Genomic DNA, 27,650 nt, shown 5'->3' on the forward strand with positions numbered 1-27,650 from the left:
CAAAATTACCTTGCTTTACCTTCTCAAATTCAATATAGGTCTGCCCAGGCTGTTTCCTTACATTCTTTCTGTCTGTTCGCTTCAGGAACCAACTCATGTGCACTAAGAATAGTCTTTTTTACTGCATCATAATCTATAGCCTCCTCTTCTGACAGAGATGCAGAAACCTCATGAGCTCTATTTACCAATCTGCTGTCAGAGAAATGTCCAGATTTCTTTTGCGCCTTTAATTTGCTTAGCTACCTTTTTAAACAAAATCAAGGATACCTCTGCATACCTTTCCTCAAACTTAGGGAGGGCTTGCACAAATTTAAATATCTCCCCACTGGGCTTGTGGTGTTCTCTCTCATCATCAAAACCTTCTTTAGCATCTGAGGCATATTTTTAAAATTCCAGCCTTTAAAAGCAGTATTCCATAGCGTTGAGAGACTCTAGGAAATGGAGGGGGGTGGTTAGAGGGGGAGAGGAACATCGAGTGTCACTCTACGCAGATGACCGACTGCTATATGTGGCGGATCCTGTAGAGGGGATGACAGAGGTTATGCAGATATTGAGCGAGTTTGGAGATTTTTTGGGATACAGGCTAAATATGGGGAAGAGCGAGCTTTTTGTAATACACCCTGGGGACCAGGGAAGAGGAATAGACGCCCTGCCGTTAAGGAGAGTGGAAAGGAGCTTCCGATATTTGGGGATCCAGGTAGCTAGGAGCTGGGGAACTCTACAGAAACTTAATCTGACGCGGCTGGTGGAGCAGATGGAGGAGGATTTCAAGAGGTGGGATATGCTGCCGCTCTCATTGGCGGGCAGAGTGCAGGCAGTAAAAATGATGGTTCTCCCAAGGTTTCTTTTCGTGTTTCAATGGCTCCCCATTCTGATCACGAAGGCCTTTTTCAAGAAAATAGAGAGGAGCGTTATGAGTTTTGTGTGGGCAGGGAAGACCCCGAGGGTAAGGAGGGGGTGCCTGCAGCGGAGCAGGGACAGAGGGGGACTGGCGTTGCCGAACCTGGACGACTATTACTGGGCCGCCAATGTGGCGATGGTTTGTAAGTGGATGAGGGAGGGAGAGGGGGCGGCGTGGAAGAGGCTGGAGATGGCGTCCTGTAAGGGAACGAGCCTAAAGGCGCTGGTGACGGTCCCGCTGCCGCTCTCCCCGAAAAGGTATACCACAAACCCAGTGGTGGTGGCAACCTCAAGGATCTGGGGGCAGTGGAGGCGACACAGGGGGGTGACGGGTGCCTCGGTGTGGTCTCCGATCAGGAACAACCATAGGTTTATCCCAGGGAAGATGGAAGGAGGGTTCCAGAGCTGGCAACGGGCAGGAATTAGGAGACTGAGAGATTTGTTTATAGACGGGACGTTTGCGAGCCTGGGAGCGCTGGAGGAAAAGTATGAGTTGCCCCCGGGGAACAATTTTAGATACATGCAAGTGAGGGCATTTACGAGCAACAGGTGAGGGAAGTTCCGCTGCTCCCGACACAGGGGATCCAAGATAGAGTGATTTCCGGGGTATGGGTCAGGGAGGGCAAAGTGTCCGAAATATATCAGGGGATGAGAGACGAGGGGGAGGCACTGGTAGAGGAGCTGAAGGGAAAATGGGAAGAAGAGCTGGGGGAGGAGATTGAGGAGGGGCTGTGGGCTGATGCCCTAAGTAGGGTAAATTCCTCTTCCTCGTGTGCCAGGCTTAGCCTGATACAATTCAAGGTTCGACACAGAGCACATATTACGGGAGCAAGACTGAGCAGGTTCTTCGGAGTGGAGGACAGGTGCGGGAGGTGCTTGGGAAGCCCGGCGAACCGCACACACATGTTCTGGTTGTGTCCGGCACTGGATGAGTACTGGAGGGGAGTGGCAAAGGTGATCTCAAAGGTGGTGAAGATCCGGGTCAAGCCAGGCTGGGGGTTAGCGATATTTGAAGTAGCGGAAGAGCCGGGAGTGCAGGAGGCGAAAGAGGCCGATATTCTGGCCTTTGCGTCCCTGATAGCCCGGCGAAGGATCTTACTCATGTGGAAGGAAGCGAAACCCCCCGGCGTGGAGGCCTGGATAAACAATATGGCAGGGTTCATAAAACTAGAACGAATGAAATTTGCGCTGAGAGGATCGGCTCAGGGGTTCTCCAGGCGGTGGCAACCGTTCCTTGACTATCTCGCGGAGCGTTAATGGGGGGGGGAGGGGGGGAGGGAAGGGGGGGGGGAGCACTATTTTTTGTTATTTTGTTAGTTCACTATTTTATTTAAATAATATTATTTATCAGTTATTGTGCTATTTTTATGTTGATTTGTAAAGTGGAAAAACTCTGTTTGAAAACTTTAATAAAATATTTTTAAAAAGCAGTATTCCCTTTCTTCTTCCTTCTTTCTTTCCTTTCTCTCGCTTTCTTTATCTGTCTCCCTTTCCTCCCTTGATAACTTTTTTTCTGGAGGTCAGGTTTCCACATTTCTAAGTCTTTTACTTTTTCAAGTTTTCTCATCTCTCTTTCTTTTGCCTCCAATCCAATTCTAGTTATTTTCATTTGCAACTGAAACTTAGCCAATTCAATTGACTTACCCCCTGGAAAACACGGTCCCTCTGGTATCCCTTCCAATTTCAAATGTTCTGCTATTATGGGGGCGATACTCTGAGCCCCGCCGGGCCGGAGAATCGTCGCAACCGCGCCACGACGCCGGCGCGCGATTCTCCGAGATGCGGAGAATCGGCGCCATTTGCGCCGGCGCGTTTGGCGCGGCGCCGGCCGCTGGAATCGGCGGGGCTCTCCGGCCCGGATGGGCCGAGCGGCTGCAAGGATATGCCGTTCACCCCTGGTCGCTGCCGGCGGGAACTCTGCGCGAACGGTCAGGGGGCGGCCTGTGGGGGGGGGGGGGGGGGGGGGGGGGGCGGGGGGGCGGGGGGGGCTCCTTCACCGGGGAGGGCCTCCAATGGGGTCTGGCCTGCGATCGGGGCTCACCGATCGGCGGGCCGGCCTCTCCCCCCCGGGCCTACTACCCTGCGCGGCCGGTCCCTCAACACCGACGCCATGTTGAGTCGGGGCCGGAGCGCTAAAGAAGTCCCCCGCGCATGCGCAGGTTGGCACGGCCCAACTGCGCATGATCGGGTTGGCGTGGCGCCCATTTGGCGGCATGAACCGCTCCAGCGCCGTGCTGGCCTCCTGTGGGGGACAGAATAGGTTCTACCCGAGCCAGGTTTGCGCCGTCGTGAAACGCGATGGCGTTCACGACGGCGCGAACACTTGGGCTCCATTTGGGAGAATCGCCCTCTATCTGTCGGCTTTCCTCACCCCCGACAGGTAATTCAAAATCCAAGTTATGAGGCAATTCCATGAGCTTAGTCTTGATTACTTTATGTAAGCCAGTCAGAGTTAAATTATCCATCTGTAAAAAAGTCTTAGCAGCTTCCAAAGATATTTAAAATGCCAACCCATATATCTCACAGCAAGTCCAATTCCTATGTCCAGTACCTCAGTACATCCATGTTCTCGTTTGTTAAGGATTCTGAGATCCCACCAACATTCAAGGATTTCCAATCCGAGAAGAGATCGCACCGTATTATGATAAATCCTGGACCAGCCCCCAAATTTGTTACGACCACAGCAGATGTTATTTGCTGAGTGAGCCAGATTATTTTTATTCATTCAAGCATTGGGTGCTTCACTGCCTAGGCCAACACTTACTGCCGAACCCTAATTACCCTTGAGGGAAACCGGTCTTACTCATCATAAACTGGGGTTTTTTTTGCATTTTGAAAAAGAAGAGAAAGACCTACTGATCTCAGTAGCATAGAATTCCAGGAACTCCATTCAGATTCATAAAATTAAAAGATTTATTATAAAAGAAAAAAAATTAAAATTAAAATTACACAGTTAGAAAAGATCTCACCAAACTCACCCCCCCACTCAAAAAAAAACACTTGATCAAAACACATAAGTAAACTACCTTATGGATTTTAATTATAAAATCTATTAATATTACCCAAAGCAAATAACCGTTGCAACTTTAATAAAGGTATACCACACAACTCCTCAAATGCTGGCACACAGATGTGGAAATCAAAAATGAAGGTTCAGTAAAAACCTGCTTTCTGAAAAATAAAGATTTTTCTGGCTTGAAACTAGATGGCTCCTTCTAATACAAAACTTTCACATCTTCTCCCCACACAGATGATCTCCAGGACCTTTCTCCCACACAGCCACATACAACTCAGCTAAACACATTTCCTTAAATATCTTTTATCCCCTCCATAAAATATATTTTTTCCTTTTCATCTCAGATTCCATTATCTTCAAACACCTCTTGGAACTCAAATTCTCTCCAATATAAACATCCTTCATGTTTTCCTATTTTGTCTCAACTTTCAGTCCGCTGTTTATCTGTGAAACTTTCATAAGTTGCTAAAGTTTCTCATCAGTTCTAAACTCCCTTTTGAAATTCAACAATTGAAAAGCCAAGCCCCTATCTTATTTTTGACCTATTTACCTGTAAATCCAACCTCACCGTAACCTCTTATTTAAAATGCATGAACCTAACACCAATACCCTATTATCTCTTCAGTTATCATGGGCAAACTTTCTAGCAATCTTCCCCAGATTAGTAACCAAAGGCATGCACACATGCACTCACAAAGATTTCTTTACAAAATACCACCATAATCCCCCAAAATATTCTTTTAAATAACACCGATCATCACAATATCTTTCACTTTCTTTTTTTTTAAATCTCCATTTTGGGTTCAGATTGCACCATTGATTATACGTGATAAATAAGTTCCTTTGGCTGCTATTATTGTGAATGTGTTAGCCTATTCATTAGCAACAATGACACAGTTGAGCAATAGGCACTAATTTTAGTAGAACACATACACTTGTATAAGAAGACTTGCATTTATATAGTGCCCTTCGCAACCTCAAAATATCCCCAAGCTTCACAGTTAATTAAGTACTTTTGAAATGTAGTCATTGTTGTAAGCTAGGACACACAGAAGCCAATTTGAGCACGACAAAATTCCATAAAAAGCAATATGATATGACCTGTTTTGTATATCTTTTTACTGACATTAATTGAGGCATAAAAATTGGTCAGGACAAATCCTTTGCTCCAGATAGTGCTATGGGATCTGTTACCGAACAATCATCTGAAATATAGCACCATACAAGGAAATGTACTCCACATGTATATTTACTTCGCAAACCTTATGCAACGAATGAATTAAAGTACCCGCAAGAAGAAAATACACAATGTATTACAATTTTACCAACGCGCCCACAAAAGGTTGAAGTGCACTTTCATATATACTATGCAATTAAGCATTTGAGTTAAATGCCAATGATAGTGTATATTGCTCATTTTGTAAGTACTGTTCTGAAATGTAATCGAACCCAAAGGATTCCCATTTATCTACAGGTGGATAGTGGCTAAATATTGTGGGCAACATTGTCATAAAAGGAATAATGCTTTCTTTAAAATAGTGGACAGTGTTCGGAAAACAAAGGTAGTTTTAGGGGATTTATATTTGTATTGGCAAACCCTAGAAATAAGGCATAAGAAATAAGTGTGTTGAATGTTTTTGTGGAAGGGTAAAACCCAGAGTTAGATTCATACTGGACAAAGGTGTTTGTATGTGTGGGGATTGGTTAATTTCCAACAATGATTCTACTGTGTTTTTAAAGGATTGCAGTGTGAAAACTAAATGAAAGCCTAGAGAAGGATAAGTCATTGCTCATCAACAGAGGGCGATTTTCCAAAGCGAAGGGATTTCCTTTAGGTTTAGCTGAATTCATTGGCAGTTGGCGATATGTAGTGAGGGAGAAGGCAGCTCTCGCAGCTCTGCTAGAAGTAGTTGGCTTTAAAAGGCTAAGGAGGCAACATCTCGTAACAGCCGTCCCGAACAGGCGCCGGAATGTGGCGACTAGGGGCTTTTCACAGGAACTTCATTTGAAGCCTACTTGTGACAATAAGCGATTTTCATTTCATTTTTCATTTCATCTCGCTGAGCCTTGCTAGAACAAAAGCCATGCTATAATGTCATGGTTAAGAAAACAGATGTCAGAAATCTAAAGTAAAGCTCGTTAAGGAAACTAGAGGACTGAAGAGAAGTGTCCAAGTAGTCTGGAGTTAAGTGAACAGAGACCAAGGTATGGTTCAGAAGAATTCAAGGAAGAGTAAAAAAAGTGTTCCGAGTTCAAGAAGCATTTTCAGTACCTAGATTTAAAGTGTGAAAGCAGCCTTCAAAGGTAACGCTGAGTCTGATGCCATTTTAATACAGTCTGAGATTTGAGATTTAAAGCAATTGTGAGCAGTTACAATTCCTACAGCACAGAAGGAGGCCATTCGGCCCATCGAGTCTGCAACGACCAACTGAAAGACCACCCGACACAGACCAATGCCCTCCCTATCCCTGTAATCCAACCTAACATTTAGACACTTCGGAACAATTTAGCATAACCAATCCACCTAACCTGCACATCTTTGGACTGTGGAAGGAAACCGGAGCATCCGGAGGAAACCCACGCAGACACGGGGAGAACGTGCAGACTCCACTCAGACAATGACTCAAGCCAGGAATCGAACCTGGGACCCTGGAGCTGTGAGGCAGCAGTGCTAACCACTGCGCCACCATGCCGCCCCTTGCTTATTCAGCAAAAATCTGGCATTGCTGCTCAGGTTTTGGCCACTTGAGGTAGAGAACATGTTTAAGGCACATCTGGACGGGGAGGAGCGATTGAAACTGGTGGACTAGATTCTAGCGATGGATCGTAGATATGCAAGGGATCCGACCCCGGAGCTTTTGGTGGCAGTTTGACTTGCTGTCCAGGGACAGGGCGGTGCAGCAAATGAAGTTGGCGAAAGCAATGGTGTCTGAGCATGGCTCAATAATTAAGGCAGCAGGACGTGGCCATGGAGATTGTTCAGCTTAGACATTTGGAGGGTAGGATGATCTCTACCCCGGAGACAGTGAATGGAGTGTTTATGGCCTTTTTTATGAGAGGTTGTAAAGGTCAGAACTGCCGGAGGGCGAACAAGGGATGGCAGAGTTCCTGGGGGATTTGGAAGTTCCCATGGTGGGGGAGAATTTGCAGGAGCAGCTGGGGGCACCACTGGGCCTGGGGGAGATTCAGGCGGCATTGAAGCACATGCAGGCAAGGAAGGCACCAGGGCCTGATGGGTTCCCGGTGGAATCAATGATACAGAAACTCCATTAGGTCCCCACAGCAGTCAAGGCAGAGAAATCCTAAAGGGATTGGTGTAAAATCTTGGATTAGATTCACTGTTAAAAGTGGAACAGAAGCTTTGTTTAAAAGTGCTTTTTGGAGAACCTGGTTAGGGTTTTGGAATGCAAGTCACTAAAAGAAAACATATTTTAAAAAATTTGATCATGGGACGTGGGTGTCACAGGCTGCGCCTGCATTTATTGCCCATTTCTAATTGCCCTTGAGGGGCAGTTAAGAGTCAACTACATTCATAAATTATCATAGAATTTACAGTGCAGAAGGAGGCCATTCGGCCCATCGAGTCTGCACTGGCTCTTGGAAAGAGCACCCTACCCAAGGTCAACACCTCCACCCTATCCCCATAACCCAGTAACCCCACCCAACACTAAGGGCAATTTTGGACACTAAGGGCAATTTATCATGGCCAATCCACCTAACTGGCACATCTTTGGACTGTGGGAGGAAACCGGAGCACCCGGAGGAAACCCACGCACACACGGGGAGGATGTGCAGACTCCGCACAGACAGTAACCCTAGCCGGAATCGAACCTGGGACCCTGGAGCTGTGAAGCAATTGCACTATCCACAATGCTACCGTGCTGCCCTGGATTGACGTGGATCTGGGGTCACGTGGCACCCATGCTAGCCCCTCAACGGTAGCGGAATTGTTCCAGGTGTGGCGCCAGTTTTTCTGTCATAAAAGTCCAAGGATTCTGCGTTGGCGTCCACACTTAGTCTCAGAAACGGAGAATCCCACCCATGGTCTTTTAAGCCAGGGATCCATTCTGGGATCTTCCCGTCCAGTTACAACATCAATTAGGATCATAACAACAGAGGTATTGCATAGGAATGTACTCACTATCAAGTATCATTCACCACCATTGCAATATATTTGTAAATGAAGGGCACTGATCAATGAAGCATGATCAATTGTTCACTTTGAGTAAACATTTTCATAACAATGATATCATTTTAAAAATAGTGAATGTGATCATTCCTGAAGTAGAACCATTTTTGCACATTACATAACAGCACAAAATCCAATAGAAACACAGCAGACCAGTGCAGGGGTGGGGCAAATTTTAATCTCCAAGTTGGATTTTTATAAAATTTCAAATCCAAAGCTCACGGGCGGGATACTCCGAAATGGAAACAGAGTGTCCACGCCGTCGTGAACGCCGTCGAGGTTCACAACGGCGCGAAACGGCCCCTATCCCGACCGATTCAGGGCCCGATAATGGGCTAGGAGTGGCACTGCGTCATTTACGCGCGCCAGGCCTTGGCGCCGCGTAAAGGCGCCGCCGCATACATGACGCGGCCGGCGCCGCATAACTGGCGTCACCCGCGCATGCAGGGTTGGCCGGCGCCAACCCGCGCATGCGTGGTTGCCGTCCTCTCCGAGTCCGCCCCGCGGAAAAGATGTCTGACGGATCTTGCGGGGCTGCGGAAGAAAGGAGGTCCTCCGTCAGAGAGGCCGGCCCGACAATCGGTGGGCACCGATCGCGGGCCAGACCCCATTTGAGGCCCCCCCCCCCGGTGCAGGATCCCCCCCCTCGCCCTCCCGCAGGCTGCCCCCCAGCATTCCCACGCTGTTCCCGCCAGCAGCGACCAGGTGTGGACGGCGCCGGGGGGAACCCGCCGTTTTGGGCAGGCCGCTCGGCCCGTCCGGGCCGGAGAATCGCGGGGGTACCAGTGAATCGCCATTTTGGCTGTCTCGGGCGATTCGCTGTACCGCACCGGGCAAAACACGTTTGTGCCGATCTGGCCGCTTCCATGAATCGCGGGAGGGCGTCGGACCGGCGTCGCGGGAAAATTTGGCGACCCAGGCGATTCTCCCAACCGGCGCGGGAGCGGAGAATCGCGCCCCACTTGTCTAGGATTTTACACCTATGTCTTTTCCCCGTGCTCCAGACATGTGGTGTAATGAATATCACTGCCACTCCCTGTGCAGATCTAGGCAACATAGAATATTATATAGTGTTAATATTCATTGCTGTGTACACCTAAACTAAGGGAGAATGAGGGATAGTGAGGAATCAGCAGCAAATATAAATTGGAGACACAAATTGCTTCAAAATTAAACTAAACCTGAACAAGTTAGGTTGTGTGCAGCTTTATTTGCTTCACTAGTTCTTCGGTTAGTAAAATGAAAGAAATAACTTGACTCCTTGTTTAGTCCTATTTTTAATTATTATTGTTTTATTCCTTCTTTCATGGGACGTGGATGTACTTAGCAAGGCCAGTCTTTGCTGCCCATCACTAATTGCCTTTGAACTGAGTGGCAGTATAGCAAAGGCTGAGCAGTGTTCAGCTTGGGCATCATTGCTTCTGTTTGTTTTTAGTGCATCAGCGCAGAAAACGAAGGTTTTCAAGGGCTCTCCGTACCGCATCGTAGGATGCAGAAAACACTTCTACCAAATATCTACAGAAGCAGCTGCTACCTTTGGACCAACCACCTCTGAATTCCTGGAAGAGGGGTGTAAGACTTGCGCCAGGCAGCTGGTAAAATTTCCCAATAACCTCCTAGGGTAAAGTCCAGCTTTTATAAAGGCATTGATGGAAAGAGAAATTTAAGTAAGATCTTGAAGAACTGGATACCCACATCTGTAAACCTTATTTTCTATATCCTTATCCTCTTCCTCTTCATAACAGAGGAATTAAGGAAATACACTCCTTCAGCCAGAAACCTATTCGGGAATTTTAGCCCCCAAAACAGGCAGGCTGCGGTTGGGTGGGATGTTAAAATTTTAATAGAACCTAATCTGCATTCAAGTACCCACTTCTAAATGTAATGGAGGCGAGACAGGAGCAGGCACTAATTTGCTCCAAGTTGATACTTTAAATATTTTAATGATACTGAAACATGTTATTCAGGTTTAACCCTGATCAATTGGGTTTCCCATGTCTCAGAAATCCTTCAAGCATTGAAGAGAAAGTAGGTGTATTTACAGCACTGCTTTCGGCCAGGAGTACCAGAAGTGCTCCACCACACCCCAGGCCCTCCTCAACTCCAGTAATAAATTTCTGTCCTGATCCAGGATAAGTCGGAGATATTAGGCACATGCCTATTCAATGGGACAAAGGCGACATACAGAGATGTCTTGTAGTTTTCAACTTTTTGGCCCCATACATTCCAAACTTTTCAAACAAAACAATGCAATGCAGAACCACCAGCCGTAGCAACAAAATGAACCTTTACATCCTCAAGGGATTCCGTCAGTTCCTTGGTCCAAAATCTATTTACCGTAAATGGAGATGACTTTATCTTAGTCACCAATTACTTCTCAAAATTTTCAATTGTCAGGCAGGCAAGGGATACATCAAGTGCATCCGTAGCCGACACAATAGAGGCAATATTCAGTCTGTTCAATGAGTCTGAGGAAATAATTTTGGACAATGGACCACAATATATGGGCAGACCTTTCAGGGACCTGTGCGTCAAATGGTGTGTGAACCATGTGATCTCCTCACCACACTACCCCTCTAATAGCCTCGGTGAGCAGATAGTCCCCATCGTCAAATCACTGAAGAGAGCTACACCTCTGGATATGTGTTTACTATCGCCAGCAGAGAACGTATTTGGAAAGCCAGTGATGATCTTGCCAAGCCATCACAAAACAAGAGGGGATGATGATGATGCATTATCAGCATGCAGGTGCAGACTACCTCAGCTACATGTAAGACAAAAGATCAAGGTCGTGTACACCGCAATGGGAACATAGTTACCCTCAGAGGTACTCAAAGTGTGCAGTGAGCCCAGGTCTTATGAGGTCATAACACCCAACAGAGCCACGTTGAGGAGGAACTTAAGTCAGTCAAGAGAAATGCACAACATGCCAATTATGCACAACCAACATGAAAGAACATACCCAGAGGTCAACAATAGAGTGGAACAGCAGGATAAAAACCAACACACCAACAACATATCTATGAATTAAGACAAGTCAAGGGCAAAACACACATCTCCAGAAGGTTGCACTGTAACAAGATCTGGAAGAGTTGTCAAATCACCAAACCCATATATGGACTCCAAGATTTCCAAACTTGTAAATTTTACAATCATTATTTGTGTACTCATAAAGCTTACAACCCCTATCTCTGTGCAACTAAGTTTGCGACCAATCCGTATCTATGTGTATCACTTGTAACATACACAGTTTATCTTTGGAAAAAAATTGGGATGTTGTCATATAGCTTTAGGAGTGATGTCCCTTTAAGAAGCTCAAATGCAGATGAGCCAGGTACCTGAATGTCATCGTGTGATCAGGAGCCTCTGTCTCCCTCTACACTGTAGTAGCCTCGACAACAGGACCTGTCCCTAAATTGCTCTATTGTTTGTATTGACTCTCACCAGTGGTCCTCAAGCAATGGAACTCATGTACCTCATTTATGCAGCATGTGGCACAGTGGTTATCACTGTTGCTCCACAGTGCCAGGGACCCCGGTTCAATTCCAGCTTTGGGTGACTGTGTGGACCTTGTACGTTCTCCGTGTCTGCGTGGGTTTCCTCTGGGTGTTCCGGTTGCCTCCCACGGTCCAAAGAAGTGAAGGTTAGGTAGTCCGGCCATGCTAAAAACGCCCCTTAGTGTCCAAAGGTGTGGTTAGGTAGTGTTACAGGGATCACGGGAGGTGGGCCCAGGAAGGGTCCTCTTTCAGAGGATTGGTGCTGACTCAATGGGCCAAATGGCCTCCTTATATATAGGGATTCTATGGATTTTATAGATTCTATGTCACACAGTCAGCACAAGGATATTACTACAAGCCTGGTCTTCTGAGTCTGTCCAAAACTCCAGACAAAAAGTCAAAGTTTCTTCAAGCTGTACTCAAAAATATTCTAACTGTCTGTTCAATGCAGCATCTGCCTCAAGAATACTTAAATATTGATGGTTGTTTAGGAGGTTCCAATAGGAGTAAAATTTGTGGCCATTATGCGGATAAGTTAAGGCAGATCACCCTCCAGCACTTACATCCAGCGGGATAGGCCTCTGATGGCCTCACAAATTGATACATTCAACCTGAGGATCTCAAAAGAGATCTGGCTGCAGACCAGCAGTACAACACAAGTTGGAAAGATTGCTACTTGCAGAGACAAGAAGGGCATGTGATAAAGGATGAAGGGGGGGGTTCTGCGATGATAACTCTTAAAACTGAATTGTTAGCATGCCACTAGAGTAGTTTTACATAAGTTATTTTATTAAGGACTGAGATGAATTATAGGACTGAGTCATCATTATTAACCATTAAACATGTATTTTTAGGACATAGCAGTAATAAGTAATCAAATGGGATTTAGGATAGCTAATTTGACCAAAAGGACATTACTTCTGACATCTTGGGCGGGATTCTGCGGGAATCGGCGGGGCGGGCAACTCCGGCGCGAAGGAGTGGCGTGAACCACTCCGGCGTCGGGCCGCCCCGAAGGTGCGGAATCTTCCGCAACTTCAGGGGCTAGGCCGGTACCGGAGTGGTTTGCGCCACAGCGGCCGGCGTGGAAGGGGCTTGGTGCCACGCCAACCATGCCGAAGGGCCTCCGCCAGTCGGCGCGAGTTGGCGCATGCGTGGGAGCGCCAGCATGTGCTGGCGTCATCCCAGCGCATGCGCAGGGGGGGTTCATCTCCGTGTCGGCCATCGCGGAGGTCCACAGCAGCCGACGCGGAGGAATAGAGTGCCCTCACGGCACAGGCCCGCCCGCGGATTGGTGGGCTCCGATCTCGGGCCAGGCCACCGCCCCCCCCCCCCCCCCCCCCTCCGGGGTCAGCTCCTCCGTGACCCCCCAGGACCTCGGAGGCCGCCCGTGGAGCCAGGTCCCACTGGTAAATACCTGTTGTAATTTACGCTGGTGGGACCGGCCATAAACGGGCAGCCGCTCGGCCCATCGCGGGCCGGAGAATCGCCGGGGGGGGGCCGCTGCCAGCGGCCGCCGACCGGCACGGCGCGATTCCCACCCCCGCCAAATCCCCAGCGCCGGAGAATTCGGCAGCCGGCGGGGGCGGGCTTCACGCCGCCCCCCGGCGATTCTCCGACCCAGTGGAGGGTCGGAGAATCCCGCCCCTTGTCTTTGTGAAACAATTCAGGGTGCTGGTTCTGTTGTTCTGTTTCTCACAAACAGTCAGTGCAAGCAGCCGTCAGGATCAGGATCAATCACGCACTGCTTGCGATTTTATTGGGTGAAGTTTAAACACTGCTTGCAATTCTATTGGATAAGTTTAAAAGTAGCAGCTTCAGGGATTGGATCGCGTCCAACTGCGGTGGGCTATTGATTTTTGAACGTTGTATAAGTACTGTGTTCAGGTCTTTGTTCGGCAGAACAGGTCTTGGCCGATATCCAGTCTGTTCTCCGTGTACACGTAACAAGCTTGATTAAATAAGCCATCTTTGTCCAGGTTGTCTTGTTTGTTCCTCGCTGTACTGAGCTGAGCCACAAGGAATGACCCCACGTGGAAGCTGACTCAATACATAGGTGGTGAAACCGCTCCTACAAAGGAAAGGTTATTTTAAAGGGAGACTTCAATTAACCCAATACAAATTAGCAAAACTCAAGTGGCTTTAAGTCAGAGTTGGTAAATTTAAGGCATAACTGCTTCACATCTCAGTGCGTAATTAAGCCACAAGAGACTGTACTCACCTTGAACTGGTATTCATAAACGACCCAGATAATGTACAAGAAATAGAAGTTGTAGTGCCCCCAGGGATTTTAACTATAGAAACATTAAGTTTAGCATGATCAGGAACATAATTATACTTAAGACTATGAGCCAGTTTTATAAGTTTAAAAAGTTAAAATTCAAAGAGATGAGAGAAGAATTGAAACAAATGTGTTGGGAGGAGGGTGCTGATGAATAATTCTCCAGAAGACAAATATAACACTTTAAAGACACGAGAGGAAGGACAAATACATTCCTAAGCCAGCATTATCAAACTAAACAAACATATCTTGATATCATCTAAAATATGTGTCCACCCTTTATCAAACATGGTGCAAACAATATGCATTATTTTGTTTCTCTTAACTTCTAATAATCTGCAAGTCTTCTATGCTCTGAAGAAAACAACTCAATTTGGTGTCATCTGCAAATTCCATTACTGCTTCCTCAATTTTGCATGTAGAGGAAGAGTCCCTAATGTGGCCCCTCATCACACCACTGCATTCTGAGGAAGTTTAGTTTACTTCCTCATCCTTTGCAAAATATTAGATATCATGGATTGGAGTTGAAGTGAGAACGGGGTGCTTGATCCCTGGAAGAAAAGTCAGCCAGCAGCAATGCACCTGGAAGAGGCCCACCCCACAACTATAAAGCACCACTGCAGGCTAACTTTGGTGTCAGTGGGACTTCCACACATCAATGGGAGGAAGTCCCGCCCTTTACAGCTGACAGTCAATCTGACTGGATGGAAGCTCTAGCAGTCCCGGCAGCCCCAGAACTCAGCAGTGGTCCCTGCTGAGACTGCAAGGAGGAGCACGAAGAAGAGTGGTGGCTGCTGGAGACTTGTAAGCCTTGGAAAAGTGACGGGCTGGCACGCCAGAGAGGTGCTGTAAAATTCCCCCATTTTCCTCGTTGGATAACTACTCCCAAGCTCTTACCTTTCCACTATTCTTCAAACCTGCATTGAGAGGAACATACCGTGTGGTTCCACTTTTCCGTCCATTCTCATTTGTATGCAATATGTTACTTTGATGCTTTCTCCATTCTTTCACTGTCCCTACTCACCTCCACTCTCTCCACTTCCCAACTCCCTACCATTTCCAGCAGCAGAGTTCATGTAGGAACTTTCATATCGATATTTACACAATCCAAACAGTTTAAAGTCACATCATTTTGAGTGACTACAGTTACACCCGGAATGTCCACTCTTGCAGTTTTATTGATCCTAATGACAAGTAGACTGTAAGAAAATACAGAAAGCATTAATACCTTTCCGATGAAGCTGAAGGGACCCTAGTAGACAGACCGATTTCAACATTTCTGTTGTGTACATTTCCAGACAGCACTGAAGCTGGATGTAAAGTCTGCAGATTTCTGGATGGATTTCCCCATCTTCAGCGCTGAAGAACATAACATTAGCAGTACATACCTTGAATAAATATTAATTTCAAAAGGCATACAATATGAAATAGTATTAATGGAAAAAAGAAACATCTGTTGTGTTTCCAATTCCTTAGTTACATGTTCAAAAGAAATTATTTTGAATGTTGCTTGACCGGGACTTTCTTCTGCTGTAGTTCGACTGGGCCTTGAAAACAGGCAAATAATATTATTTGAAAATCTTCTTTTTGGGGAGATATAATTTGACAATTTCACAACAGCAATATTAAAAAATAAAACAATAGAACCATTGAGAACCAAAGAATGGTTACAGTGCAGAAAAAGGCCATTCAGCCCATTTTCTCTGCACTGGTCATAAAGGAGAGGAAAGAAATGAGCCGCTCATTTTAATCCCACTTTCCAGCACCTGGTCTATAGCCTTGCAGGTTACAGCACTTTAGATGCAGATCCAGGTACCTTTTGAATGAGTTGCGCAGTTCAGTCTCAACCACCAATTTAGGCAGTGAATTCCAGACATCCACCCTCTGGACAAAAAAGTATTTCCTCATGTCCCCTCTAATCCTTCTGACAATCAATTTAAATCTGTGGCCCACTGGTAATTGACCCCTCAGGAAGGGGAAACAAGTCTTTCCTGTCTATCCTGTCTGGGCCTCTCATAATTTCGTACATCTCAATTAGGTTACCCCTTAGCCTTTTCTGTTCCAAGGAAAATAGCCTTAGCCAATCTAATCTCTCCACATAGCTGCAATTTTCAAGTCCTGGCAACGTTCTTGTAAATCACTACACTCTCTCCAGAGCAATTATGTCCTTCCTGTAATGTGATGGCCAGAACTGTACACAAAACCCCAGCTGTGGTCGGACCAGCGTTTATATAGTTCCATCGTTACATCCCTGCTTTTGTATTCACTACCTCGGCCAATAAAGGAAAGCATTGCATATGCTTTCCTGATCACCTTGTCCACTTGCCCTGTCCGTTAAAGACCTGTGGACATGCACTCTCACCTCAATATTTTCCTGTTTCTTGAGTATTCCCTTGCTTTGTTTGCCATTCCCAAATGCATTACCTCACACTTTTCCAGATTGAATTCCATTTACCACTTCCCTGCCCGCTCATATAATTTTGGAGTTAACATCTATTATTTATCAACTACACGGCCAATTTTTGTGCCATCTACAAATTTCCCAATCATGTCCCCACATTTAAGTCTAAATCATTCATATATACAACAAACAGCAGGGGCCCAACACTAAGCCCTGTGGAACATCACTGGAAACCGTTTTTCATTTGCAAAAACATCCATCAACCATTACCCCCTGTATCCCATAATATCTCACTTTAATGACCAGTCTGCCATGTGACATCACTTCAAATGCCTTACTGAAATGTAGACAACGTCCACTAAACTAACCTCATCAGTCCTCCTGGTTAGTTACTCAGAAAATTCTACTAAGTTAGTAAGACACAATCTTCCCCGAACAAAACTATGCTGCTTATCTCTGATCAATCTATGCCTTCTAAGTGACAGCATATGCTCTCTCACATAACTGTTGCCAATAATTTTTGTTTGCCCACCACCAAAGTCAAACGGACTGGCCAATAGTTTTCTGTCCTATTCCTCGTACAATTTTTAAATAATGGTACAATATTCGCAGAGCTCCAATTTTTTGGGACCTAATCTGTATCTAGTGAGGATTGGAAAATGATCCTCAGATCATTTTCATATTTTAGACATTTTTATATCTCAGATTTCTTGTCTCCTTTGTTTCATAACAAAACAGAACCTATGGCACAATAATCAGCAATCATTTAGCAAGTCAAACAAAGGAAAGTCGCTGACTTCAACAATATATTTTCTGTTTTTATTGCCTATGGATAATTTTTAAAATATAAAAATTATAAATATTTCTCTTGGATATCATATAAACTCAAATGGGTGGCATTTGCTGCCCTTCGCTCCCCCCCCCCCTCCCCCGGGGCATATTTTGTAGATGTGGAGGCCGTCCGCCATTGCCCACCAGAGGGATCTTCTGGTCCCGCTCATGTCTATGGGGGTTTGGGTTTCCTACATTTTCCATCGCTGGGGAACGCGATGCGTGGGGCTGCCATCGGCAGGGCCAGAAGATTCCGTTGGCGGGAAGGGGAGGAAAATTTTGGCCAATGTGTCTAAACATACTCAGGTTATGGAGTATACCCTCTTCACTGCAAAGTGATAAGAACATAGGAACATATTCTTACTTCGGAGCAGGAGTCAGCCATTCAGCCCTTTGAGTCTACTCTTCCATTGTATAAGAGCATAGTTGATCTGCTTGTGCATTCAACTCCACTTTCCTATCTGCCCCTATAACCCTTGACCCCCCGTCAATCAAAAATCTAACTCAGCCTTGAAAAGTAAATTCAGGCAGGTGCAGGGGGGTGTAGAATGAGCAGATCCGATCTCATCAGTTTTAACCTAACCTGCCTGGCTGGAAATTAACATCTATCAACCGTCAGCAGGTATGGCATGTGATAATGACTCAACTGAAGAGCCAGTCAGAATGTGTCTACAATAATGATATTGATAACAGGGTAATAAGGCACTTCAAAAATATAAATATGAGATAGTAATGTTCCTGGATAAGCTCTCTGTGCCAGACAAAAGGGCCGACAGTAACAGAGAGGTACAACACGTATAGGGCGATTCGTGAGAATGGGAATCACGAGAGTGGGAGGAAAACTTGAATAGTTTGAAGTTTCCATATTTGGCTATCAGGTGTTCACGGGCTATATTGAGCATTCCAAATTTGCAGAAACTGCATCACTTGGAGAAATATTGAAAATCGCTGAGAATATTAGAGTAGATTAAAAAGAGAAACTGAGAAAGATGCAGGGGAAAGGGAGTACTAATCACCTCCGCATTATGCACACATACAACTGGCAATGCCAAAAGTCAGCTATTGGAAATTAAGTTGCAGATTAACTAGAACTGGAACAATGTAGAAGAACATACACAATGGTCTAATTTGCTCATTACATAATTGGCGCGATCATCCGACCTCGTTACGCTCGTGCTCAAGCGTACCGAGGCAAGTGAATAGTGGGAGAGGCCAAAAACGAGATCTGCGCCGGGTGCCTAACAGTTTGCGATGCAACCGGCCCGCTCCCGTAGTCGAAATCAGGACCTCGCGGCAAGAAACCAATTATCACCACTTAAGACCCATTTCTATACAATCAACAGGAGCGATCCCATATCCAACGGCCTCCCATCATTCAGCGGCCTCCCCAGTCAGTGCTCACGCTGGCGCTGATTATTACACATTTTGAAAAACAAGAACCTGGTGGAAGGGCTTCTGTGGGGAGCCGAGTAGATGAATAGCCATCTTTACTCATAGGCAAAGAGCCCGGGTGTGCTGGGCTTGCCACCCCAGTGCTTGGCGGGGGGACCCTCCGCAGGGGTGGGCCAACATGGGGATGGGGGGGGGTGGAGGGGAGGCTTTGGGGGGAGCAGCCGGCGGGGAAATCGCTCGAGACACCACCATGCCAAGCCCTGGATCCGAACCCCATTCCCGGGGCAACCCTTGTCTCTGCCCGTCTGCCCCACTGATCACCCGTAACCACCACTGACTGAGGACTCTGGCTATGCAGCTGAAGGCTATCGCTAATAAGGAATTGGCAATCATGGGTAAGTGAGCACTTCACACATGCCAAGTGGGTTCCTGTGGTTAGGCAGGCCATGTGGCATGCGGGAGTCATTGCCTAACATTTCAATCGCACCTTGATGCCTGGACACTGTGCTTGAACACTGTGGGAGGCAACACCACAGATGCAGCAGCCAACATCCAAACACCCAGGGAGTGGGACACAGCTCCGGGGACATGTTCCCCGCTGGAGGGTGGGTGGATGCTATGGGGGGGGGGGTTTGCCTGGAGAGATGCGGAAGCAAGTGACAGAGGCATCATAGTGGTTGCAAAAAGTTGTTTAAGGTGCTTTACAATACCCCATTCCCGATAGTGCCCCCCCCACCCTGCAATTAACCTCCACACCTCCTCTCCAAACCCTCATCCCCCTCCCCGGTGCCCTCAGTGATTCTCAATGTGTCTGGCCCTCCTACCTGTACCTCTACGCCTAGGTGTTTTCCCAGGATGCACATCTGAGGTGAAACCAGCCAGGTGCTTACCACGCCATGTGGCCCTCGATGCCCATGGCGGGCATCCTCTGGGGGCTCTGGGGCCTGAAGGCCCGGGCTTACTTGTCGCCTGCACATGCACATTCATGCTGTTCTGTCCTGTGTGCAGCCTGTGAGACATGGCCTCATCAGAGGGGTGGAACTCAGGGAAGCTGGTGGCCACCATTGCCACTCCATGGGACGGGTTTGAGTTGGCACTCAGCGCCCCCACCTCCTGATCGGTCCCTATAGGGCCCTGGGGTTCACCTTGGGACAGAGGGACAGCTAGTTTGAGCCTTGGCTGCCCTTGCATCATCTGGCTCTGCCTGGAGGTTCCACATGGTCTGCACCATGATGTTGACGCCCACGGCGATGCTCCTCAGTGATTGAGCCATGCTCCGCAGTGCCTCAATAATGCCCACGGGCGACTGGGACAAGCTCCGCAGTGCCTTGGCCATTCCCATCTGAGAGTGGGACATGTCCCTCAGAACCTCATCAAGGTAGGCCTGGTACTGGGTCATGTCCCCCAGCGAGATGGACATTCTGTCTAGACCCTCAGCCATGGCCCTCATCGACTGCACGATGCCTGGGACACCTTCACTAATGCCGACATCGTGCACCAGGCTGTCCACTACGGTCACCACCGTAGCAGTGTTGGCCTCGGTGCCGCGCATTGCCGGCTCCATCTCCTGTGCCCATAACCTGTGGGACTTCTCCAATCAGCTGTGGATCTGCTGGAGTGACATTGACATCCCCTTCTGAATGTTCCGGCTCCTCCCTATCATTTCACTCAGTTACAGGTAACTCTGTTCCAGAGGCTCAGCATTTGGCCGGGACCCAGGTGGGTCCTAGGATCCAGCAGACCTCCGACTGTCTCGCCTGGAGGTTCCTACCTCCACCAGATGTACATCAGCAGCTGTGTGGTGCTCACCAGATTGTGCCCTAGAAGCCTGGTCACTAACATGTCCCACCGAAATGTGTGTATCTGTGCTGGTGGAGGTGGGGATGACAGCTGAGCCGCGACCACGGTGGCATCCTCGGAGCTCTTCTCCAAGGTGTTCTCATCTGAGTTGGGAGAGGGGACCACCCTGCATGGGCCGGCGCGTCTGCTGGAAGACCTACAGAAGAATGGACATGTGGTCAGCGGGAGGGATGGGTCAGTCAGTAAGGCTATCATTACTCATATCTGACAGGTCGTCAGGGTGGAGCCCGGTGGTTCCTCACCTCTGCAGCGTTCGCCAGCCTCCGCATGGGTGACCACCTTGTCCTCGGCCACCCCAATCACCTCCAGGGCCCACTCCTCGAAGGATGTGAGGATTATTATGTCTGGGCCCTCTCCTGACGATTGTGGGTGAGCTTTTCCTGAGGAGCACAGAGAGAGCATCGTTGGCCACTCGCGTGGTTCAGTGGTGGGAGAGGGGGTGTGAAGGTGAGGTTGGGGGAGAAGGGGGAGGGAGGGCTGGGGGTCACTTGGAGAGTTGATCGTTGACCTCTTCCTACACTGCTAGCCAGTCCTCGTGGTCATACTGCTGAAACTACTGGCTGCCGCCACCTCATCCCAGGCAGCACTGGCTGCCTTGTGGATCACCCTCCGGGACCCTCGGGGAAACAGGACATCCCTCCTTGCCTGGAACAGCCCACCACGTCCAGGAGCCTCCTCAGGTCAGCGTCCTCAGCGCCATTATTGTGAGCTGGCTGGGGTTGGCTGAGCAAGTGCAGCTTAAGTTGGGGGGGAGGGGTGCCAAGCGCCGGGAAACCCACGGCAATTCCCGTTTGCTACATCACTTGGAAATTTTTCCGGACAATCACGCCCATTCCTGCTCAGCAATGAATTTTATTGTTTTAATCGCAGGACGAGATATAACAAGGGGTTCATGGTAGCACAATGGATCGCACTGCTGCCTCACAGCACCAGGGACCCGGGTTCGATTCCAACCTTGGGTGGATTTCTGTGTGGAGGTTGCAAATTCTCCCCGTGTCTGCGTGGATTTCCTCTGGATGCTCCGGTTTCTTCCTACAGTCCACAGGTGAGGTGGATAGGCCATGCTAAATTGCCCCTTACTGTCCAAAAGGTCAGGTGGCGTTACAAGGATAGGGGGTGGGGAGGAGGGGGGGGGGGGGGTTATGGTCCTTGGTAGGGTGCTCTTTCGGCGGGTCGGTGCAGAAACGATGGGCCGAATGGCCTCCTTCTCCACTTAAGGGAGTTGATGAAATCTTCTATGAAACACTTCAGAATAGGCAAGTTTTCCCCACTTTAAGAAACAATAATGGGGATCATAGACTGAGAACCTTCAGAGAGTCGCACACAAACTGCAGGAGTTGAAATATTTCTTTTGTGTTTGTACAATTATACCTGTATATCTTAATCTTGGCAACCAATATTAATTTCATAAAGCAATAGTAATACTATTACAAAGAAACATAAAGATCATGAAATTTGTCTCTGTAATTTGGATTTTCAGCACCACAATGCCGCTTTGCCTATAAGGTAGCATCTGTGATGTACACTTCTGGTGCTGGCCACAGTAGATGCCACTTTAGTGAGGGCATTAGCAGGGGGGCAGGGGACATTCACCAGAAGTATGCAGAGTAGACAGCTTGTGACATCAAACAGCTTATAATACCAGCCACCTGGAGCTCAACTGTCCAGCCAACACCCTCTCTTAACCTACCTCAGCTAAACCTTCATTCATTAGCAAGAAGGACCATCGCAGGAGGACTATCTATTTAGAGAGATCATCAACTACTAACAAGTTAGTTGTTGATTGATTTATCTTCAGCTCTTGCTGCAATAGTAGAAGTTGTGTAAAGCTGCTGAAGTCTACGCGGTGTGGTGTGATATATGAAGGACTTTGACCTGACTTCAAGGATTCTGCACAAGCTACCTGCTCCCAAACATGAGGGCAGTAGTTTTCAACTTATTAGGCTACAGTGTAATGGGTAGAATGAACAGAGGCAATGCAAAGCACTATAGTTCACAGCTCCAGGTTCCAGGTTTGATTCTCGGCTTGGGTCACTGTCTGCGTGGAGTCTGCACGTTCTCCCCGTGTCTGCTTGGGTTTCCTCTGGGTGCTCCGGTTTCCTCCCACAAGTCCTGAAAGACGTGCTGTTAGGTAATTTGGACATTCTGAATTCTCCCTCTGTGTAACCGAACAGGTGCCGGAATGTGGCGACTAGGGGATTTTCACATTGTAGTGTTAAGTAAGCCTACTTGTGACAATAATAAAGATTATTATTATTACGATTATTATTAGGACATGGAGCTGGGAGAGGGAGGATCAGGAGGAGAACGACTCTCAGCTGGAGGTCATACCTGCTCAATGTCTTCAGGGAATAATTCCCCTACCTGAACCTCAGCAAGGAACAAAATTGTGTTGGTCATCGCTGATTCACTAAGGAGGTTCTCAACAAAATCTTCCACATGCTGCAGCCACAATTAACCAGGGAGATGGGCAGGGAGAATCTTGCCAGTGTCTGTGAAGGATATCGTGTTCAAAAATGTTTCTGAGTCTGACTCTTTCCAGGCTGGAGCAGAGGGTATTTGCATAGCTCCCAGTTTCTGTCAGCGTTTGCATAAGTGGGTTTACTGAATCTCTGTACTCCCTCATAGTCCTTAACAGAGTGTTCAAGGGTGTGGAAATGATATCACTGTCATGATAACCACATTAACTTATCATGGTGCAAACACACACACACACTGATGGACAGGTAGTTGGACCAACCAACACACACACATCAGAGCCAATCACCAGTGAGAGCACACGCACTATAAAACAGGGAACATCACCAGTGAGAGCACACGCACTATAAAACAGGGAACACCACAGTTCCCGCTCATTCTACCAGGAGATAGCTCAGAGCACAGAGCTCACAGCGTGCCACTCAGACATACACCATGTGCTGAGTGCCTCACTAAGATAGTGAAAGGGCTGGGTCCACAGGTTAGCTGGTGAAGCACAAACCTCAGCCAGCAGTTATTAGTTTATTGTTTAACACAATAAAACAGAGTTGTACCATCTACAACCGTGTTGGATCATTTGTGTATCGGAACACCCAACACGACATGATACCAGTAGTGGAAGGTAGCCAATGACTGTGAGACCTACCTACACCCTTTCAGAAATCTGCCATCCTGCTCCATGGAAAACATCAGCCCGCCGCAGCCACTCCGAATCGCTGGAAATCTTGGCGTCAACTGGAAGCTGTTTAAACAGCGCTTCCAGCTCTTCCTAGAAGCCACAGACAGGGAGAATGCATCGGACACCAGGAAGATCGCCTTCCTCCTCTCCACGGCGGGGCAACATGCCATCCACATCTACAATTCCCTGGCATTCGCAGAAGGCGAGGACAAGACAAAATACAAGACGGTGCTTCTAAAGTTCGAGGAACACTTCAGCGTGAAAGTCAATGAGAGCTTTGAGAGGTACCTCTTCCAGCAGCGCCTGCAGCGTAAGGACGAGCCTTTTCAATCTTATTTGATACACCTCTGTATCCTCGCGCAGTCCTGCGGCTATGAGGCCACCTCCGACTCCATGATTCGGGATCAGATCGTTTTTTGGGTCACCTCGGACAGCCTACGCCAGCAGCTCCTCAAAATAAAGCGCCTCACCCTAGCGACTGCCATCGAGACCTGCGTCCTCCACGAGAACGCGACCAGCCGGTACTCCTAAATCCAGGCGGCCGAATTGGCACGGCAGGGGTCCTACGAGGCGGAGCGGGTCCAATCAATCGAGTTCCTCCCGGCCTGCGGCCCGGACGAGGGCGGCCATTTTGCGCGCTTTCCGAGGCCTCCCGCGCTTGTACGCGCCAAAAGAGGGGACGTCGACACAGAGGGACGGGATGCGCATGTGCGGTGGCACAACGAACGCCATGACGTCACGACGTGCGGCAACTGTGGCTCCGCCCGCTTAAAGCGGCAATGTCCGGCCAAAGCGCGACAATGCCTCCGCTGTGGCAGGATGTGCCACTACGCTGCCTGCTGTCAAGCAGCTCAACCTGCCAACTCTCAACAATTCCGCCAGCCTCGCAGGGACGTGCGGGCCATTCAGCCCCCATACCACTGAGTCATATCCTGACAACATGCAGACCAGTGATACCGAAGACAGGGAACCCTTCCGCGTTGCGGTAATAGACAGGAACCGGATGTCCCCAAGTCGGAACCACCAGCCGCTGCCAGTACACAGTATTGATCCGGGCGATGAGTGGTGTGCCACCCTAGAGGTCAACCCGAATTCGTCGCCCACCTGATAGACTTGACTTATGAGCCTGTTAGCACATTGGACTCACTGAATTGTTTTGCAATAATGTTAACGTGTTTCTTTCTTGTCGTTCCAGAAGTTCTCTCTCGTCGTTTGCTGATTGCATTTGTTCTGTTATTGGTACAACCTTGTTGTTCTGTTGCACCGGACACCTTCCTCTGTATATAGTTTAGCCTCATGTACATGTTGTAAATATTGCACACACATACTCAGATGCACTCAGTACACACTTATATTTATTAGCATGTAGGCACATATCCTTGTGAAAAGGGGGGATGTCATGATATCCACATTAGCATATCATGGTGCAATCACACACACACTGATGGACAGGTAGTTGGACCAACCAACACACACAACATCGCAGCCAATCACCAGTGAGAGCACACGCACTATAAAACAGGGAACACCACAGTTCCCGCTCATTCTACCAGGAGATAGCTCAGAGCACAGAGCTCACAGCGTGCCACTCAGACATACACCATGTGCTGAGTGCCTCACTAAGATAGTGCAAGGGCTGGGTCCACAGGTTAGCTGGTGAAGCACGAACCTCAGCCAGCAGTTATTAGTTGTTATTGTTTAACACAATAAAACAGAGTTGTACCATCTACAACCGTGTTGGATCATTTGTGTATCGGAACACCCAACACGACAAGGACAAAATTTGTATCGATCTGGGTTTCAATAAAAAACAAGGGAAAAAGCTCCTTGGTCGGAGTAATTTACAGGCCCCGGGGCAATACTTCCAACTTGGTATCATCTGCAAACTTTGACATGTTACATTATGTTCCCTCATCCAAATCATTAATATACATTGTGAATAGATGGGGTCGCAGCACTGATCCCTGTGGCACCCCACTAGTTACTGCCTGCCAATTTGAAATGGACCCATTAATTCCTGCTCTTTGTTTCCTCTCTGCCAACCAGTTTTCTATCCACATCAATACACTTTCCCCAATCCCATGCGCTTTAATCTTGCACAATAATCTTTAGTGCAGGACTTTGTCAAACGCCTTCTGAAAGTCCAAATATACCACATCGACTGGCTCCCCCTTGTCAAGTGTACTCATTCCACCTTCAAAGAATTCCAACAGATTTGTCAAGCATAATTTTCCCTTCATCAATCCTGTTGACTCCGACTGATCCTGCCACTGCTTTCTAAATGGTCTTCTATAAAGTCCTTGATAATGATTCAAGAATGTTCCCCACTACCGATGTTAGGCTTATTGGTGTATAATTCCCTGTTTTCTCTCTACCTCCCTTATGAATATTGGAGTGACATTAGCTACCCTCCAATCTGCAGGGACTATTCCGGAGTCTATAGAATCCCGGAAGACCAATGCATCCACTTTTTCCAGAGCTACCTCCTTAAGCACTCTGGGATGCATATTATCAGGCTGTGGGGATTTATCCTTCTTCAATTCCATCAATTTTCCCAGCACCATTTCTCTACTAATATTGATCTCCCTCAGTTCTTCCCTCTCACTAAACCTTTCATTGTCCAACATTTCTGGTATCTAATTTGTGTGTTTTGTGAAGATAGAACCAAAATGTATTCAAATGCTCAGCCATTTCATTGTCCCTTATTATGCATTCCCCTATTTCTGTCTGTAGGAGGCTTACATTTCTCTTTACCAATCTCTTTTTCTTCACATATCTATAGAAACTCTTAGTGTCAGTCATTATGTTCTCTGCAAGCTTACTTTCGTACTGTATTTTCTCCTTCTTAATCAATCCCTTGGTCCTTCTTTGACGAATTCTAAACTGCTCCCAATCCTCAGACCTATTATTTTTCTTGGCCAATCTGTATGCTTCTTCCTTGGATCGGATACTTTTTCTAATTTCCTTTGTAAGCCATGCATGCCCATTTTGCTTTTGTGCCAGACAGGATTCCCAGCTTGGGTCACTGTCTGTGTGGACTCACAGGGAGATTTGCGCATGAGCAGTGGGAGACAGGCCACATCCAGAGTGAGGCCACAGGCAGAGCGAGCTTAAAGCTTTAAATTTGGGAGTTTGAAGCAGAGTAGGGATTCAGTGCAGAATGGGAAGAGGTGCTCTTTGCGTTTTCTCCTTGCTTTGTAACTCTTAAAGTTGCTGCAGTTCTTCCATGCGTTCCTTGAATGTTTGCCATTGCCTACCCACTGTCACCCCTTTAAGTAACTCTCCCCAATCTATCAAGGCCAACTCACGCCTCATATTTTCATTGTTTCCCTTATTAAGATTCAGCACCCTAGTCTCTGAATCAACTACTTCACTCTCCATCTTGATAAAAAATTCTATCATGTTATGGTCGCTCATCCCCAAAGGGTCTCGCACAGCCAGATTGGCAATGGTTCCCTTCTCATCACACAGTACGATGATCGGCTCTCTAGTTGGTTCCTCCACATATTGGTCAAGAAAACCATCTCAAGGAATTCCTCCTCCAAGACATTGTAGCTAATTTGATTTGCCCAATCTATGTGCAGATTGAAATCACCCATGATCACTGATAGTCCCTTATTACATGCATCTCTAATTTTGTGTTTAATGCCATTCCCAACATCACCACTGCAGTTTGGGGGTCTATATATGACACCCACTAATGTTTTTTGCCCCTTGGTATTTCTCAACTCTATCCATACACAGTCCACACTGTCAGAGCTAATATCCTTTCTCACTATTGTGTTAATTTCCTCTTTAACCAGCAGTGCCATGCCACCACCTTTTCTTTTATGCCTGTCCTTCCTAAATACTGAATACCCTGGCATACTCAGTTCCCATCCCTGGTCACCCTGCAGCCATGTCTCCGTAATCCCAATTATATCATACCCATTTATATCTATCTGCGCAATTAGTTCATCCACTTTATTGCAAATGCTCCGTGCATTAAGGCACAGAGCCTTTAAGTTTGTCTTTTTCACATTGTTTGTCTTGCTCCCAGTATTTTTCTCTTTTGCCCTGTTTGAATTTTGCCCTAGGTTTCTCCACCTTTTCCTATTCCCTTTTCCACCATTTGTTTTTGTTCTTG

General features: G+C 47.3%; 1 protein-coding gene across 4 annotated transcripts in view; it reads right to left on the reverse strand.

Moving 5' to 3' along the window:
• Window positions 1–27,650, reverse strand: part of rgs7bpa (regulator of G protein signaling 7 binding protein a) — a 188,657-nt gene that overhangs the window by 66,577 nt on the left and 94,430 nt on the right. For all 4 annotated transcript variants that reach the window (XM_072496941.1, XM_072496940.1, XM_072496942.1 and 1 more), the window contains exon 3: window positions 15,112–15,242. In XM_072496941.1, coding sequence (XP_072353042.1) covers window positions 15,112–15,242 — 131 coding nt within the window. The remainder of the gene's footprint in view (window positions 1–15,111; window positions 15,243–27,650) is intronic.

The sequence above is a fragment of the Scyliorhinus torazame genome, chromosome 3 (assembly GCF_047496885.1).
Source record: "Scyliorhinus torazame isolate Kashiwa2021f chromosome 3, sScyTor2.1, whole genome shotgun sequence".
NCBI lineage: Eukaryota > Metazoa > Chordata > Chondrichthyes > Carcharhiniformes > Scyliorhinidae > Scyliorhinus > Scyliorhinus torazame.